Raw genomic sequence first — 14,664 nt, 5'->3', positions numbered from 1 at the left:
AGGCCAAATAATGCAGTCTGCCTACTAAACAGCCATGAATGTGGTTTTTCATGAGGCACTACTGTCCACGGTGTGCACTAATATCACATACGTAGTTGTGTGTTGCATTTTCTCCCCTTACATCATTTTTATGTTACAATCAAAACTTAAGCAGGTAATGCACAGATAACCTTGTCACATTAGGAGAAATGTCCTTACAATGACCTTGTCCTCAACTATAATCCATTCCTCAACCAACATATCACATCGGATGTACGCTCGCGAGTTAATTTACCAAAGGCAGATGAAAGTTCACTACCCTTCCTCATCTTTATCATTTAATTCAACTTCACCTGATTTAACTGCAGTACATTTCATTGCAAGCAATATAATTTTCACTAGAGCGCTTAAATAAGGGTCAGTTAAGGATTTGTACAAATTCTGGGGTGGCCTGAGGTCGAAATTCAAAGTAGACATTAATTATGAAGAACATTCTCCAAATCTATGTTTTTCTCTTACTACACATCTCAAATGATAGGCTGTATATACACAGTATGTGCATAATTAATGGAAAAACATCTCTTTTATATATATTATTTCCACTAAAACCAACATATGGATCACACAATGAACATAACACTGATGAAATTAAAGGTCCCATATTGTATAAAGTGAGACTTTGATTATAAAGCAGGTCTGGGTTCAATATTAATACTGTGAAAGTATCAAAGCTCTCAGTCCACAGAGAAATGCACACAGCCTGTATTCAGAAACTGAGCCTTAAAAAGAGCCATCAGGACTTCTGTGACTCTCTGATGTCACAACAAAGCAGTCACCACTCTGAGCCATGTCCTAAGTGCAGTCCACTTGGAACCACCATTGAACATCGCAGGATTTGGTTTCTCTGAGTGTTTACCTGAATTTCTGCTTTATTTTTATTGGATCACTCAGAAAACAGTCAGTCAATCAGAAGAGAGGCTCAGAGCCTCCTCTCTTCTGATTGGCTCACCAACCTGTTGTTAATAGAGTTCCAGAGAGAAGCCTGAGAGGAGATGTAAAACTACACTGTGATGGTTTTTGGTTCTTAAAACCACAAATCTATCTTCTTGTGGATCAACACCTCAAATTAAAAATAATAATAACATAATAAAATATGGGACCTTTAAAACAGCTTTTATTGCAGTGACTGCATCTGAAAGCTATAATGGAGGTTCTCAGCCTTTGGGGAGCTTCAAAGTTCCCCAAGTCATGGCTTTGCTTACTACATTTAAAGGAATAGTTCAACCTTTTGGGAAGTATGTATGGTAAATATTACATTTTTGCAAAAATTGAAGTGTTAAATAAGAAGTTGTTGTTCTATGGATGGTTGTGTGCAAGTCTTTTTCTATTATGGATGAAAGAACAAGATATAAGTTTATTTATGGTGCTTTAGACCAGGTGGATAGGTGGATTTTATTAGCTTTGGACAAAACTAGGCCATCTGTTTTGTGGTTTCCAGTCATTAAGCCAAGCTAAGCTATCAAATCAACTCATCTAATGCTTGGCAAGAAAACATATTAGCATATTTCCAAAGAAAATGGTGTGGGTCACTTTTGTGCATTACTGTAGATTTATGATTTAACCATCGCTACAGCTGAGCAGTAGCATGCTAGCTCATGTACCTAGAGTGAAGACACCAGAGTTAGCAGTGGCTTCACATGCCCACTGAAGTTTTTGCTAATGCTTAAAGTCAACAATAAACTGTTTGTTCATGTTAGATGAGTTGAATCTCACAGTGCGGCTCTCAGTGGTTGAGTAGACCGTGGTTCAGGACAAAACACTGTGACTTTGTGAGTTATACAAATCTAAATATGTAAACGTGGACATAATCATATGTGGTCTTTATTTACACACAGCAAATCTTTCTCAGGACAACCATGGAGAGTGTTTTATGTGGCTGCTGGGAAATTTGTCATACATATAAATAGTAGCAATGATATAGCAGTAGTAAATTCAGGGTAAAGTGCATCTTCATCCTGCAGTCATGACTTACCTGTATATCTTGTATCTGGTGGAGAAGCCTTGCCGGTTCTTCTCCACAAAGTCAGTGTACTCTGGGGAGTGGTGGAAGGGCCCCTTATCAGACAGGAGCCAGTCCAGGGGGCCCCCAGGCTTGTCATTGGGGAGGCTGGCTGTTGCTGCTGCTGCTGCTGTTACCGCAGACCATAAACACACCCAGCAGTGGAGGCTGAGGCTGACGACGCCCCATAGAGCCATCAGAGATGGAGGGAGCGAGGGGAGGGATGCGGGTGGTGGTGGTGGGGATGGAGGGAGGGGGTGTTCAGCGGCCAAAGCCACTCGTCATTAGCTGGCTCCTCCACTGGGATAACGGGGGGACCTGCATCACCTCAACGCCCCCCGAACACCTAAAGAAAAAACACCCAGAAAAAACACTTTAATGGCTCCATGTGTCAGACAGATATAAATGAGTCTGAAGAGATTTCATTGATCAGAAATGTTGTCACATGATCAGTAAACTACACACTTATTTGTCTTGAAATTAATTAACCGTCAAGCGACAGGAAATAAAAGCAATGTTGACAGTGAATGGATCATTTATACAATTTATCAAGGAAATATGCCAAACAGTAGCTTCTCAAATGTGCTGCTTTTCTGTTTTATATCACTGACTTTCTGAAATATGCCATCTACAGTTTTGTTTGTGATCATGCACAATATTATAGTATCGTATTATAATGTTACCGTAAAACCGGTCTCTGCTTAAATACATCATTATGTGGATTAGAGGAGCTCAGATCATATGCACAACATCAGTCTGTGACAATAATCATGTGTCTGACAAAAGTGGAAATGTGGAAACATTATAGGAAACAATGAGTAACACCAGTAACCAATAGGAGAACACAAAACAATCAGGTGTTTTAGTTTGATACCCCGGTGCATTCTGGGGGGATTCCCTACACACCTGGGATGCAGCAAAAAAAAAATACAAAACTACTATTATGTTGACTCCAGTAAGACTGGTTAATAACAGTTCCCAACCATCAACCTTGTTTAAACCAAAACAAGATGAACATTTTAATAATAGATTTTACACCACAGGAGGAAGGTGATTTTAGACCACTAGAAGTCTACCTGAGAGAGGTGATAAGAATGAATATCCAGTATTCCTCTCTTCTATTAAGAATTTCATCACCCTGCAAACGTTATCCCCCAAAGGACTGAATGATGAGATCCCATGCCATGTCATGCTCTAACAAATTCAGGGACTTTATAGATCTATATATGGCACTCTCAAGATACTAATAGTTCATATGATTACATACTTTGAATGAAAGCTGCAAAACCGATGTTTTCATTCAATAGATTGTAATCTCTCACAATTTTGTAAGATTTGATTATATATTGTGATGTCTCACTTGTTTTTTTTGTTTATCTATATCTATAAATTTTCTCTTCACATATATACTGTATATATATATATATATATATAGATTATAACATCACAGATTATTCACAAATCACTGTCAATGACTGAAGAAAGACACTCCAGCCAGAGAATAACTGTCACACACCTGGGCACACAAGATGGGTGGATCATTATCTATTCAAGATAATTCTTGTAAGAGAACTGTTTAAAATACATCTGGCGAAGCTCTACAGAGACCGAAACGTTAGGATGATCAATAAATCGTGATGCTGAGCAAGAGCAGTGTGCAGGGGGGATATTCTTCTTTTCCAGACTGAAGTGACACTTTCCAACGCACCTGCACCTCAGAAAACGTCTTCATCGAGACCATTCGGATTACAAAACGTACACTGAATTAACTCTGAATGGACAGGTTTCACTCATTTTAGATAGATAGATAGACTTGATGATTAATTAATGATCTGTAACACTAAATGGAAGATTGATCAATTAAAGCCCTGCACTCTGGGACTCTGAGGCTGGTGGGGGGGGGGAGTCATTAAATAAAAGAAATTCGCTGTAGTTTTAAGTTAAATGCACTGTGATTTTCCTTTGGAGAGACAGAACAATTTAGCTCTTTTTTTTTTTTCTTTAGAAGACAGAATTTCCCTTTTGTTATTATTCATCACTTCATGCGAGTGGGATTTTCATATTTAACGGAGAAACTTAATTTGGATTAAAAGATAAAAAGTTTTGCAGGCTTGGTAAGTAATGTTACACATTTTTATTGCAGTCTCACTTTGTGATTTACAGAGATATTCTGATATTAAAAAAAAAAAAAAAAGTTTTGCATACTGCAAGTGCTTAACCAAACTAGTATAAAAGTTACGACTAATTGTGAATTCATCCCTTTAACTCAGCGAATTATTGCTGTGCTGCTGTTTTCAAAAGTGTACTCATCATACTCCAACACTTCCTTCACTGTATCATTGCAACAGATCTATTCAGAGTTATATTCACACGGAAATGAAGGGAGGGATGCACTCAAACACACACACACACGCAAACGCACAGAGACTTTAGCTGCTAATATAAAAACGTTGGAGTTGCCGTGTTTTATCAGAATACCTGCTGTTCACACTGCTGTCCAGGGCTCACATTAGTCTCCATCACCATCGTGAGTCCTGTCGATCATCTTCCCCCGCAGTGACATACTCCTTTGCTATGTGTGTATATGTGTGTGTGTGTGTGTGTGTGTGTATTTGTGTGTTGGAGTGTAGGGAGTTTGAGTCCCATTACAGTATTGTGATGACAATCTGTCAAGTTAACTCAGCCATATGACTGTGTGTGTGGGTGTGTGCGCATGTGTGTGGGTTTCAAAAATCATTACTCTCAGACAACACGCTCGACAGAATGGGGGAAGAGAACACAACAGCTGGAGGTGGATGGAGAGACAAAACAGATAGATAAAATGTTAAATACTGTTATCCACTCAGCCACAGAAAGACGCAGACATAAGGGTTAATTAATGAGCGTTAAGCACGGCGACAGACTTTAATTTAGTGGTTTTAATAAGATGGGATGAGCAGGCAATTTGGAGATTGATTTCAGTTTGACATTACTGTCATTGCCCCCCAGCTTCGACCTGTCTAACCCCAGTGTGTGTGGGAGTGTGTGCACATTTTGATTTATCCTATTTTTATGTGTTTGTGTGCTTTTAATTGAAAGAAGACTGGATTATAATGATCACATGTGCAGTTTTTATCGTTTTGTTTTCTGTGTGACATCTTTTTTTTTAAGAAAACATGAGTCCCTTTGGACAAATCTAAGTTAAGTCTCAAGTCTATCAGAGCAGGTTTCGTGTCAAGTCCGAAATCCTAAATGCAAGGTCTTGGTCCAAGTTTTGACACCTTTCGCCGTTTTTGAACATTTTTCTTTTGAAGCCATTTAATGATTTTACATCGTTAAAAATGTTGAACTGAGTTTGGAGCAGTCAAGTGTCAAATCCTGATTTTTGAGACTCGGAGGAGATCTTAGAATTATTAAAACCTACAAGGAACATAACTATTCCTACACACAAATACAGCGAAATACACCCGAAATCTTATAAGTACAGACAGCGAGAGTTTGCATGAGCACTGCCACTAACACGGTGTCAGCCACGACCAGTTACAAGCTAAAAAGCGACAAAGAGAAACAGAAGATGCTAACTGCACTAACCGTTTTTCATATTTCCTTTTGTTCATATGTTAGTCGCCGATTTGGGCTCACAACAGACTCCTCATCTGAGTCTGGGTCTGACTGAGGCTCAGACATTTAGCTGAGTCTCTCTGATGTTTCCACTAACACTAACCATCTTAATACACACTGCTCTTTCACTGCTCACAGAAACGTTGCCAGTACAGAGAGCAAGAGTTTGCATTAACACAGCCACTAACACTGTGTCAGCCCACTGTTGCTTACAAGCTAACAAACAACATAATGCTAACCGTTCTGATATGTCTGCTTGTCTCTTATTTTAGTTACAACAGATTCTTCATCTGATTCTGGGTCTGACTGAGGCTCAACCATGTGGCTGAGTCTCTCTGAGGTGTCCCGTCCCCCCCCCACTAACCATTTTGATATGCACTGCTCTTTCAGCTGTCAACCTGGAGCAAGCAGCCGTGGGCGGGTGGAGCACATTGCCCGATCGAGGTTTTTCTCACAGGTATGCAATATTTAGAGTTAGGGCACCGGCAAACCCCCACAAACCCTTGTTCCTTTACCGAGACAGATATGCACATCAAGAACAGTTTGTCTTGCTCATTTTTGTGATGAAAAGGCAGAGACAAATGGAAAAGGACAGATTTGGATGCAATGGTGGATGGGTGGGAAACAGGACTCTGCAGAGACAGCTCAAGGACAGAGCGCTTTATGAGAATGTGATGAAACCTGCAATGAAACCTGATGATGGATTAAAAATTAATTTTCACTCGTAGTACCACACTGTTTTACCATTTGCTTGGCTTGCTTTTAATTTGTTTGTTGTAAAAACAAAAAAAATCATGTTTAAAATTATATTTTTAACTATGAGCAGAGACTTGATAAGAAGGACAGTAATTATAATCACACAATATATTATTTTACATCCCAACTGTAAGCACCAACTGGCCCAGGCTGTGATGGACTCAGTCCAACTTGGTCCAATCAGTCATGACGCCAAATCATAATCAACATTATAATCGTGATGTGCGTCTTTCCCTTAAGTCCGACTCAGTCTGCAGTTTTAATATTTACACATTACACTTAACCTCATGTGAATCATGAAGTGGGATGCAGGCTTAAATGTGGTACAGTTCTGCACAGCACTGCAACAAATAGTGAAACAGGGACAGGAATAAAAAATAAATAAATAAATGAAAAAAGTTACCCAACAATGAAACTGTGCAAACTCTCCCCAATTCTCTTTTAACTTCTTTTGTTGTTGATGCAGTTAAACTGTGAACGAGTCCTTTAGCAATTTCTGCTCTCATTCCAGCAGTGTTGAATAGTTTATTCGCACTGAGACAGAGAGACCTCTGTCTTCCCGGCGTTGCTGTTATCTTCTGCCATGCTCTCTGTTCGAGCTCGAGCTGCTTCACTTTTCTTCCTCGCTCTCTATTCCTTCGGCGGCGGCGGGGCCAAACAAGAGTCCCACTTTGTGTGTGTTTCGACAAAAATCTGACTCCTGAGTCGTGGCTGGGTTTTGGCTTACAATCATATAGTTTGAGAATAGGTTTCTATATGATAAAACACTGCATGATAATGTGTCTATGCTGCAGTAAAACTGGCCCCAGACCAGCTACAAGTGTATGTTTTGTTGCTGGATCCAAGACTAACCCTGAGCCGACACTGACTAAATATTATAGGTGAAACCTGGGAGCTTTGCTTTACATGGCGCAGGTAGTGTATAGAGTGACCTTGCTCAGAGGGGAGTGTGTGGCATGTTAATATCAAAATAGAGCACAGAGGTCAAATTAAAAGACTCTTTAATCCTATCATCCAACAGGCAGCTATCCAAAAAGCTGATGCAGGAGAACACTGGCTTCTCTCTCTGTTCCCCGTTGCTCACTTGCTCCCTTGCTCCTTTTGCCTTCCTCTCACACTCCGTTGTCTTTTTCTTTTCTTTCTCTTTTGTCTCTCCTTCCTCAAACAACCCACTCTCTCCCTCCTCTGCATTCTCAAATACCTCTAAAACCCACTTTTGACTCTCATCCTCTATGTTTTTTAACCACACTTTGCTGTGACAGTCCTGTCTGCAAACATTCATTGTTTTCAGACAGGTCTGCGCCAGCCTTATAATCACATTATCACCTAAACAAAGCCATCCACTAAGCCTTTGTTATCAGCTGCCTGGGTGATATCAGATACGTGCCATTCACTTTACAAGGGCGTTATGTCACATTTCCAACCTTATGCAAACACAGCTTTTAATAAAACAATGATAAAAAAAAAAATAAAAAAAATGCTCCTCCTTGAGGCAGGGAGCCCTCGCATAATCTAGAAACAACCAAATCAAATGTTGGGTGATACAACAGGAAGGAATTTTCAATTGAAGCAGTAGGCAAGCACCGGGGCTCCAGTGGATCCACTCAAATATGATTTTGCACAACGTGGGCCAGCGATAACCTGCGGCTGTTTGGAACCTATGTATAAAATGAAAGCTGTGTTTGTTCCTGTGAGGTCCTCTCAATGGAATTGTGAGGAGAGTGCAAATGATGGAGGGGGGGGGGGGGGGGGGGGGGGGGGGGGTGTGTTAGATTTTCCCACACATGAATATATTGCAGAGTTTCGTTTCCTGAACAGGCAAATGCCAAGAATAATATCAGTGAAAGGACAGATGTGTCATCATCACACAGCAGCTACAGCCCGTTACCTATTATTCATTTTGATGTTTAGCTACCAAGTGAGTGTTGGTCTCTGGAATCTCATTCCAGATTATGAAAACATTGGCAGACATATTCTCAGAGCACCAAGGTAATCATGATTTTAAGTTAAATTAAAAACATTATGAGCTTCCATAAGTATTTTTCCTTGCCTGTGAAACAATCTGGTATGGGGCCCTCAAGGTTTTGAAAGAGCTCTCTGGTGGAATTGACAGTCAGCATTGTGCCCCCGATGCACAATCACTTCAGCCTCATCATATGACGCACAATTTTTTTTTCATGTTTCGGGAAACATTCGTGCCGGAAACATACATCGTTTCTATGAGTAGAGAGAAATCACAGGGTTTGCAATTTATCTCTGAAATGACACCTATGACAAGGTCCTGTTTATTTCTGCAGGGAAGAAAATATCCATTTGGAAGTCTGTCTTTTTTTTTTTTTTTGTCTTTTTTTGTTCTGCCAGTTCGATGGAGAAAGGGGGGTGTTAAACAAATGGCCATTCTAGTGAAGCACAGCCAACAGTGGATCAAAATCTACAACATTTTTACGCCCACTGGCTGTCATAATGACAGGCTGTATTCAATAAGCACCGCTGAATATGAAATAGTCGCCTGTGATGACTCCCATCGTATGCAAGGTTTAATATCTTGTCATTACTTGACCAAAAGGCCCAGCAAATCAATGGCTGAGCAGAGTGCTTCATATACCTGCTGGTTTTTCTCATGCTGTTCATTTTTTAACTGAACTTACTGTAGATTCACCAAAATAAAAAAATAAAATAGAAGTGATTTTGAAACAGGAGAGTCAAAGGGGTTGTTAATTTCATTTTGGATGTGATTCTCAGTTGGTAAAAACACCTGGATTTGTTAGGTTCTAAGTGTAGCAGCCTCTACTCTCACATCTTTATTTTTCATCTACCTTTTTTTTTATTGGCAAAGATCAAGGTAGAAGACATTCAGGTAGCCATTTCACTAGATTATCTAGAACAGTGGTTCCCAAGCTGTGGGCCTGGGCCAACTGCTGGGGTATTGCAAGTGAGCAAGTGTAAAAGATGTAATTATAAAAAAAAAATCTAAATTTAAATAATGTTTTTCAATCTTTTAAAATGGTATCATCAGACATTAAATACCCCTGTCATTTTTTTTTTCTCATATTAATAAGACCTATCACTGTGATAAGCCAATAATAGCAACTTTTAAGTTTTCGCCAGCCGGACCACATCGTATACATTTTTTTTCTATCTCAGTCTGATTCCGCATTCAAAGATTACAACCAGGGCAAAAACTGGAGTATCAAAACAAGAGGAAGAAAGGAAAGAGTCAAGAGACAAGTCACAGTCACAGTCAAGAGTCATCTCTCCCCATCAAACAAAAAAAGAAAAATTGAGCTTCCCCTACTTTCAGTCAATCCTGAATATTAAATTGTTATCATTAAAATAATAAGTGGTCTGAGAAGGCATCATTTGTCCTCTGTATTGTTATGAGGTTGGATGTAGGCAGCCACCTTTTCGAGATTTTCAAGGGGGCCATGAGTTGGAAAAGGTTGAGAACCACTGGACTAGAATTTTGATGTTGGATGATTCTGCAAAACCATGGATTACACTCAATACCAATATCTTTCGATATTCAAGACCAGTGTTTCACAAATCTCTCTATCACATCTGTGCATGGAGCGATAGCGTGGTTCAGGTAAGAAAAGTAAGGAAAGATTGTGTCTGTGACAAACAAACTCTGGTAAAGATGTCTGATAGGTTCCACAGACTCAGACTCCACACTCTTACTTTCCACTCTGCTACATTAAAGGAGATATTGGTAAGTTTTGTTACTGCTACATACTGCATAGCTAATGTTAGCATTAACAGCTGTCTAAAAGAAACGTTCCGAACAAACTTCATTCCTTTACTCACCAACAGCTGTCTCCAGAGGAAGTGACTCTATTGTTTAGCTTCTATTTCTATCACTTCTTTTCTTGTATTGAAGTTAGCATGCTAAACAGCTAGCCCTGCCCTGGTCAGACTGTCTCGTCATTTTCCGATACCGAGTCAATGTAGCACACAGCGCTTCTCAGAGGACATATCATAAGCTCTTGTATTGTAAATGCAACATAGGCTGAAGCTCCTGTAAGACTGCCAAGTAAACAGCTGGTAACGCTAACACTAGCTATGTAGCAATAGCAAAACTTACAAATAGCTCATTTAAGCCCCTAATACTTAATTATTTAGAGCTTTTGTTACTTTAAATTGTTCGGAATCAAATATAAATACATCCATTTAATCATTTGAATGAAGTTTGACTAAATTATAGCGTACTTATGTTTGCTGGCGTTGTGTTTGAAACTATTAAGCACCTTGTCTTAATTACAAACAAGACACACAGCTCTCCCCACAATGTTTTTTCAGGGAGTCAAAGCTGTCCTTAAAACATAACATCTGGCCGAAAAGAAACAAATGGAATCCATGTTGGGAGTCCACCATTCAAACAATAATTTACTCATATCTCAAATGGGCTTGCCTGAGGCATAATGTTAAAAAAAAAGGAAATGAAATGATGAGACAGTGAGTCTGAGGCATTTTTCATTACAAGCACTACTGGTAGTTACATTAAGGTATGATGTGCACAGTGTGGGCCTGGGCATGTCCTCTGGCTATTTGGATCCTCTGTGTGAAATGACAGCTCTCTTTGTTTTTCTGCTTTTGCGCTGAATGATAAAGAAGGAAGCATTTAAATGAATGAAAAAAAGATATATATATTTATAAATGTAATGTTTGCTCCTCAACTGATACTGCAGTTGAGGAATCTCGTAAATTAGCAGCCTGAGGGAAAAAAATAAGATGCTTTCAAATTCGTCATTCAATAAAAGAGATAATTTTACAGAAGCCATTTCTCATATTCTTGACATTACTCTGCACTTGTTTAGAAATTATTTGATTGATTCACAGGCTTCTTGAGCTAAACTAACTAAATTGCTAGTGTTGCCACTTTGAGTTAATATCCCAATTGATTTTCCCTAAAGAGAGCATCAAAAACAAGTTCATTCATTGGCCCTTCCTACCAATCTGCTACATTTGTGATGAATGGGCTCATTTTGTCTTTACAAAAAATTTTGGAGCTTCCTCTAACTTTGTGGAACAACCAGAATAGCATGTTTCCTCCCGAGGTGGAAACCCACTGACGGCGATGTTGTATCTCGACTCTCACCCTTGTCATTTGGAGGATACAGTAGGCTTGATGAGATGTGGGAACTTCCAAGACTAATCTTTCTTGAGAATTTCAGCAGCAGTTTTCATTGGAGACGAGGACAAAACAGAGCATCCGGCCCCTAAACATCTGCTGGCTTATTGTAGGATGCCAGAGCTGTAACTGTCACCTACCTGAGCTTTGTGTGTATATGTGTGTGTGTGTGTGTGTAGATTTATGTTTGTGTGGTTTCTTTCAGTGTGTGTCCGCACCAGCAATTGGAACAGTCACCACAGCAGATCCTCTTTGCTGGCACTGCATGTATGCAAATTGAAATGAGTCTCTTTTTGTGATATCTCAGACTTTGAACACATTTGAAGGAAAACGATGGAAGAAAAAAAAAAAAAAGAGATGGAGGGGAGGCGCACGCTTTGCAGGGGGGAGGATTTGATTAAAACATTTCATTAGAATTTCTTCAACAGGATCCACTTTGTAACTTGTCTGCGAGCCAACCCCAAAACCATCCTCAAAGTACGGAAACAGGAACTGATAAACTTTACATCTTCCCCTCCGTGCTGACTAATGAGGTTTTTGGCCCTAATTAACCCAGTTATCTTCCCTCCTACAACTGTCAACAATACCTCTCATACCAGCGCCAGGGGTAAAACACAAGCCTTTGTGAAATTATAATATGACTGCCAGTTGCACTCATCCGGCTGTCTTACAAACAAATACAAAGGATGAGCTCCCATGGTGTCCTGGGAAGAACACATCAAAGACAAAAAATGTCGGTATGTAAGCGCTTACATGCATGTAGAGATCAACAAACATGCATATATAAGCGTCAGACATAAAGACGATAATGATGCGATAATACATGAAAAGCAGCGCTAGGTTACTGTGGGGCCGGTCAAATGAAAGTGTGTGTGCAGTGTAGGTGTGCGAGGGTGTGTTTTTCTGCACAAACTGCTGTGTAGGTGTTGTTCTGTGGATTCTTAAATTTACTTTAGAGCCTCCTGGAGATGTTGTGGATGTTGTGGATTTAGCGATGGAAGGTTCACAAACAAAAACTTTCCCTCCCTCTCACCAAACCAAGACAAATTTCTTAAAGAAAAAGAAAAGAAAAACATCCAGCACTCTGGTCTGCAAGTCCAAATTCAGATTAAAGAAGTGGACACAATGAATCATAATTTTATGCACATTAACTCAGTTTTATTTTTTTATATAACTCCTGCTTTTATCACTGTAAAGTTGGGCTTCAAGTGCGATGCTTTGCATTTTAGCTGTAGCTGTAATATTCTTTATCACTTATAATCCTCTTTGTATGTAAATGAGTTTTAGTGAGTCACACAGCAACAAAAAAAAATGTATTTACATTTGTTATTTACATGGTCTCCTGCTACAATCCTGCAGACTCCAGTATATGGAGGTATATTTAGACCTATCTGAAGAGGAAGACAACACAGGCTTCAGCTTTCTTAACCTTTGTATTTTGTTAAAGTCGGTTTTACTTCCTCATGGTTTAGGGTCCCACAGACCCAACTGTTGTATGTGTAATGATACCAGCAGCAAAAATAAACACAAAAAGTTTGTTTGATGTTTTTTTTTTTTTTTTTTTCATCTGACCTTACCTGACTACTGAAGTGGCACACCTGTTTGAATACAGAAATGACCATGAAGTGGCAAATAACAAAACATGCCATGTTTTAAATGCTATATGGGCTATGGATGAATAGCTATATATTCCCTTTGTTGTCCAAAAAATTGAAACAAAATGTGCATTATCCAAATAGTGACATTTCAAAAGTTTTAAGACTGTCCTCCAGTAAAAAGAAAAAAAAAAGCCCATAGGTCATGTATGCAGCAGATTGTCATGAGCAATAGTTACATGTTGTTGTTAGGTGACATGTAGCGGCTGTAGTAATTCAGACAGGACTCCAGTGACGTAGTATATAGAGCGATAAAGTCCACATTAGTATGTTGGGGTGGATGGATGGTCAACAGGCAATGATCGATTCCCATGTGAATGTAGCAGTTTATGTTGTTTCTCTTATCCATGACCGTTTCACAAAGTTAACCACATTCTTATCATTGTAACCGTGACAACAAAGATCATCAGATGTTAAGGGCGTGATTATTTTAACCCAAGCCACGATCTTCTCCTAAACCTAACCAAGCTGTTTATTATTGTAACCATGGCGACAAATGTCCTGTACACAACTGACGGTACAATCTGCGTCTTCATTATTGTAACCATGACAACCAAGGTCCGGTACGCCTCTCACTGCAGGGGCGCTATTTCAGGAGACACTCCTATGGGTCGCATCAGAAACAAACATGATTGAAGTCTTATGCACAAATCGCAGATAAAGAAACACATTAAAATCCATCGCGTTTAACCGTTTTTTACAGCTGGATTCTCTGAGACCCCAAACAGGAGTACTGCATCATTTTCTGCAGCAGGATCTAGAAACATGTCACCATGTCAATATAGATTATGAATAAAATTAGGAAAAGTCATTAGATATCAATCTGATAAAACTACGTTGAATATGTTTTTTGAGTTATTTATAGGGTCTCCAGGACCCCAAACAGAACATTAGGGTATAGGCAATAGTTGCGGGTTATGTCTTTAAAGATTTGTTTGCTACTGTAAGTTTGGAACTGTTAGAAACAAATCCAAAACAAGTCCAAATGTACTGTGTTCTCCATATGAGATGAAAGCAGCTGATCAACAGGGGAGCCAGATAGCAGATAAACCAATAAACCAGCCAGTGTTGTTGCAACAAATGCACTGTGGGACTTGACAGCGGTACAGTGCATTGTTCTATTTAAAGGAGCATGAACACACGTCACATCAGAATCTTTGTCTTTGTACAAATCCAATTTAATCTTTCTACCACTGTTACAAAACAAGACAGTCGCTTATTAAGGCGGAGGAACTCCAAAGCAGACATCTTCTAGGCCAGCACGAAAACGGATCACGCCAACAACCCCCCCCCCCCCCCCCCCCCCCTTCTCACAAAAGCGAGATGAAAATTTGGCTGAAGGCAGCAATAAACTGATAACAAACACAGCAAACCCCTGCTCTTTTATTACAGTGACAATTCATTATGGATACCAATAAAGCCCGGTCACCTCACACACGCTGCCATCAAAAATTCACATCATTATGCGAGGATGAAAAAATGATCCA

At 39.5% G+C, this 14,664-nt stretch overlaps 1 protein-coding gene across 1 annotated transcript in view; it reads right to left on the bottom strand.

The window, feature by feature from the left end:
* The window catches only part of brinp3a.2 (bone morphogenetic protein/retinoic acid inducible neural-specific 3a, tandem duplicate 2), a 54,050-nt gene that overhangs the window by 34,235 nt on the left and 5,151 nt on the right, over positions 1–14,664 (bottom strand). Inside the window, exon 2 of the mRNA XM_056379157.1 lies at positions 2,012–2,384. Coding sequence (XP_056235132.1) covers positions 2,012–2,235 — 224 coding nt within the window. The 5' untranslated portion in view covers positions 2,236–2,384. The remainder of the gene's footprint in view (positions 1–2,011; positions 2,385–14,664) is intronic.

Source organism: Seriola aureovittata, chromosome 6, assembly GCF_021018895.1.
Source record: "Seriola aureovittata isolate HTS-2021-v1 ecotype China chromosome 6, ASM2101889v1, whole genome shotgun sequence".
In the NCBI taxonomy this organism is placed as follows: Eukaryota; Metazoa; Chordata; class Actinopteri; order Carangiformes; family Carangidae; genus Seriola; species Seriola aureovittata.
The sequence above is the reverse complement of the archived record's forward strand: the minus strand, read 5'-3'. Positions and strand labels throughout refer to the sequence as shown.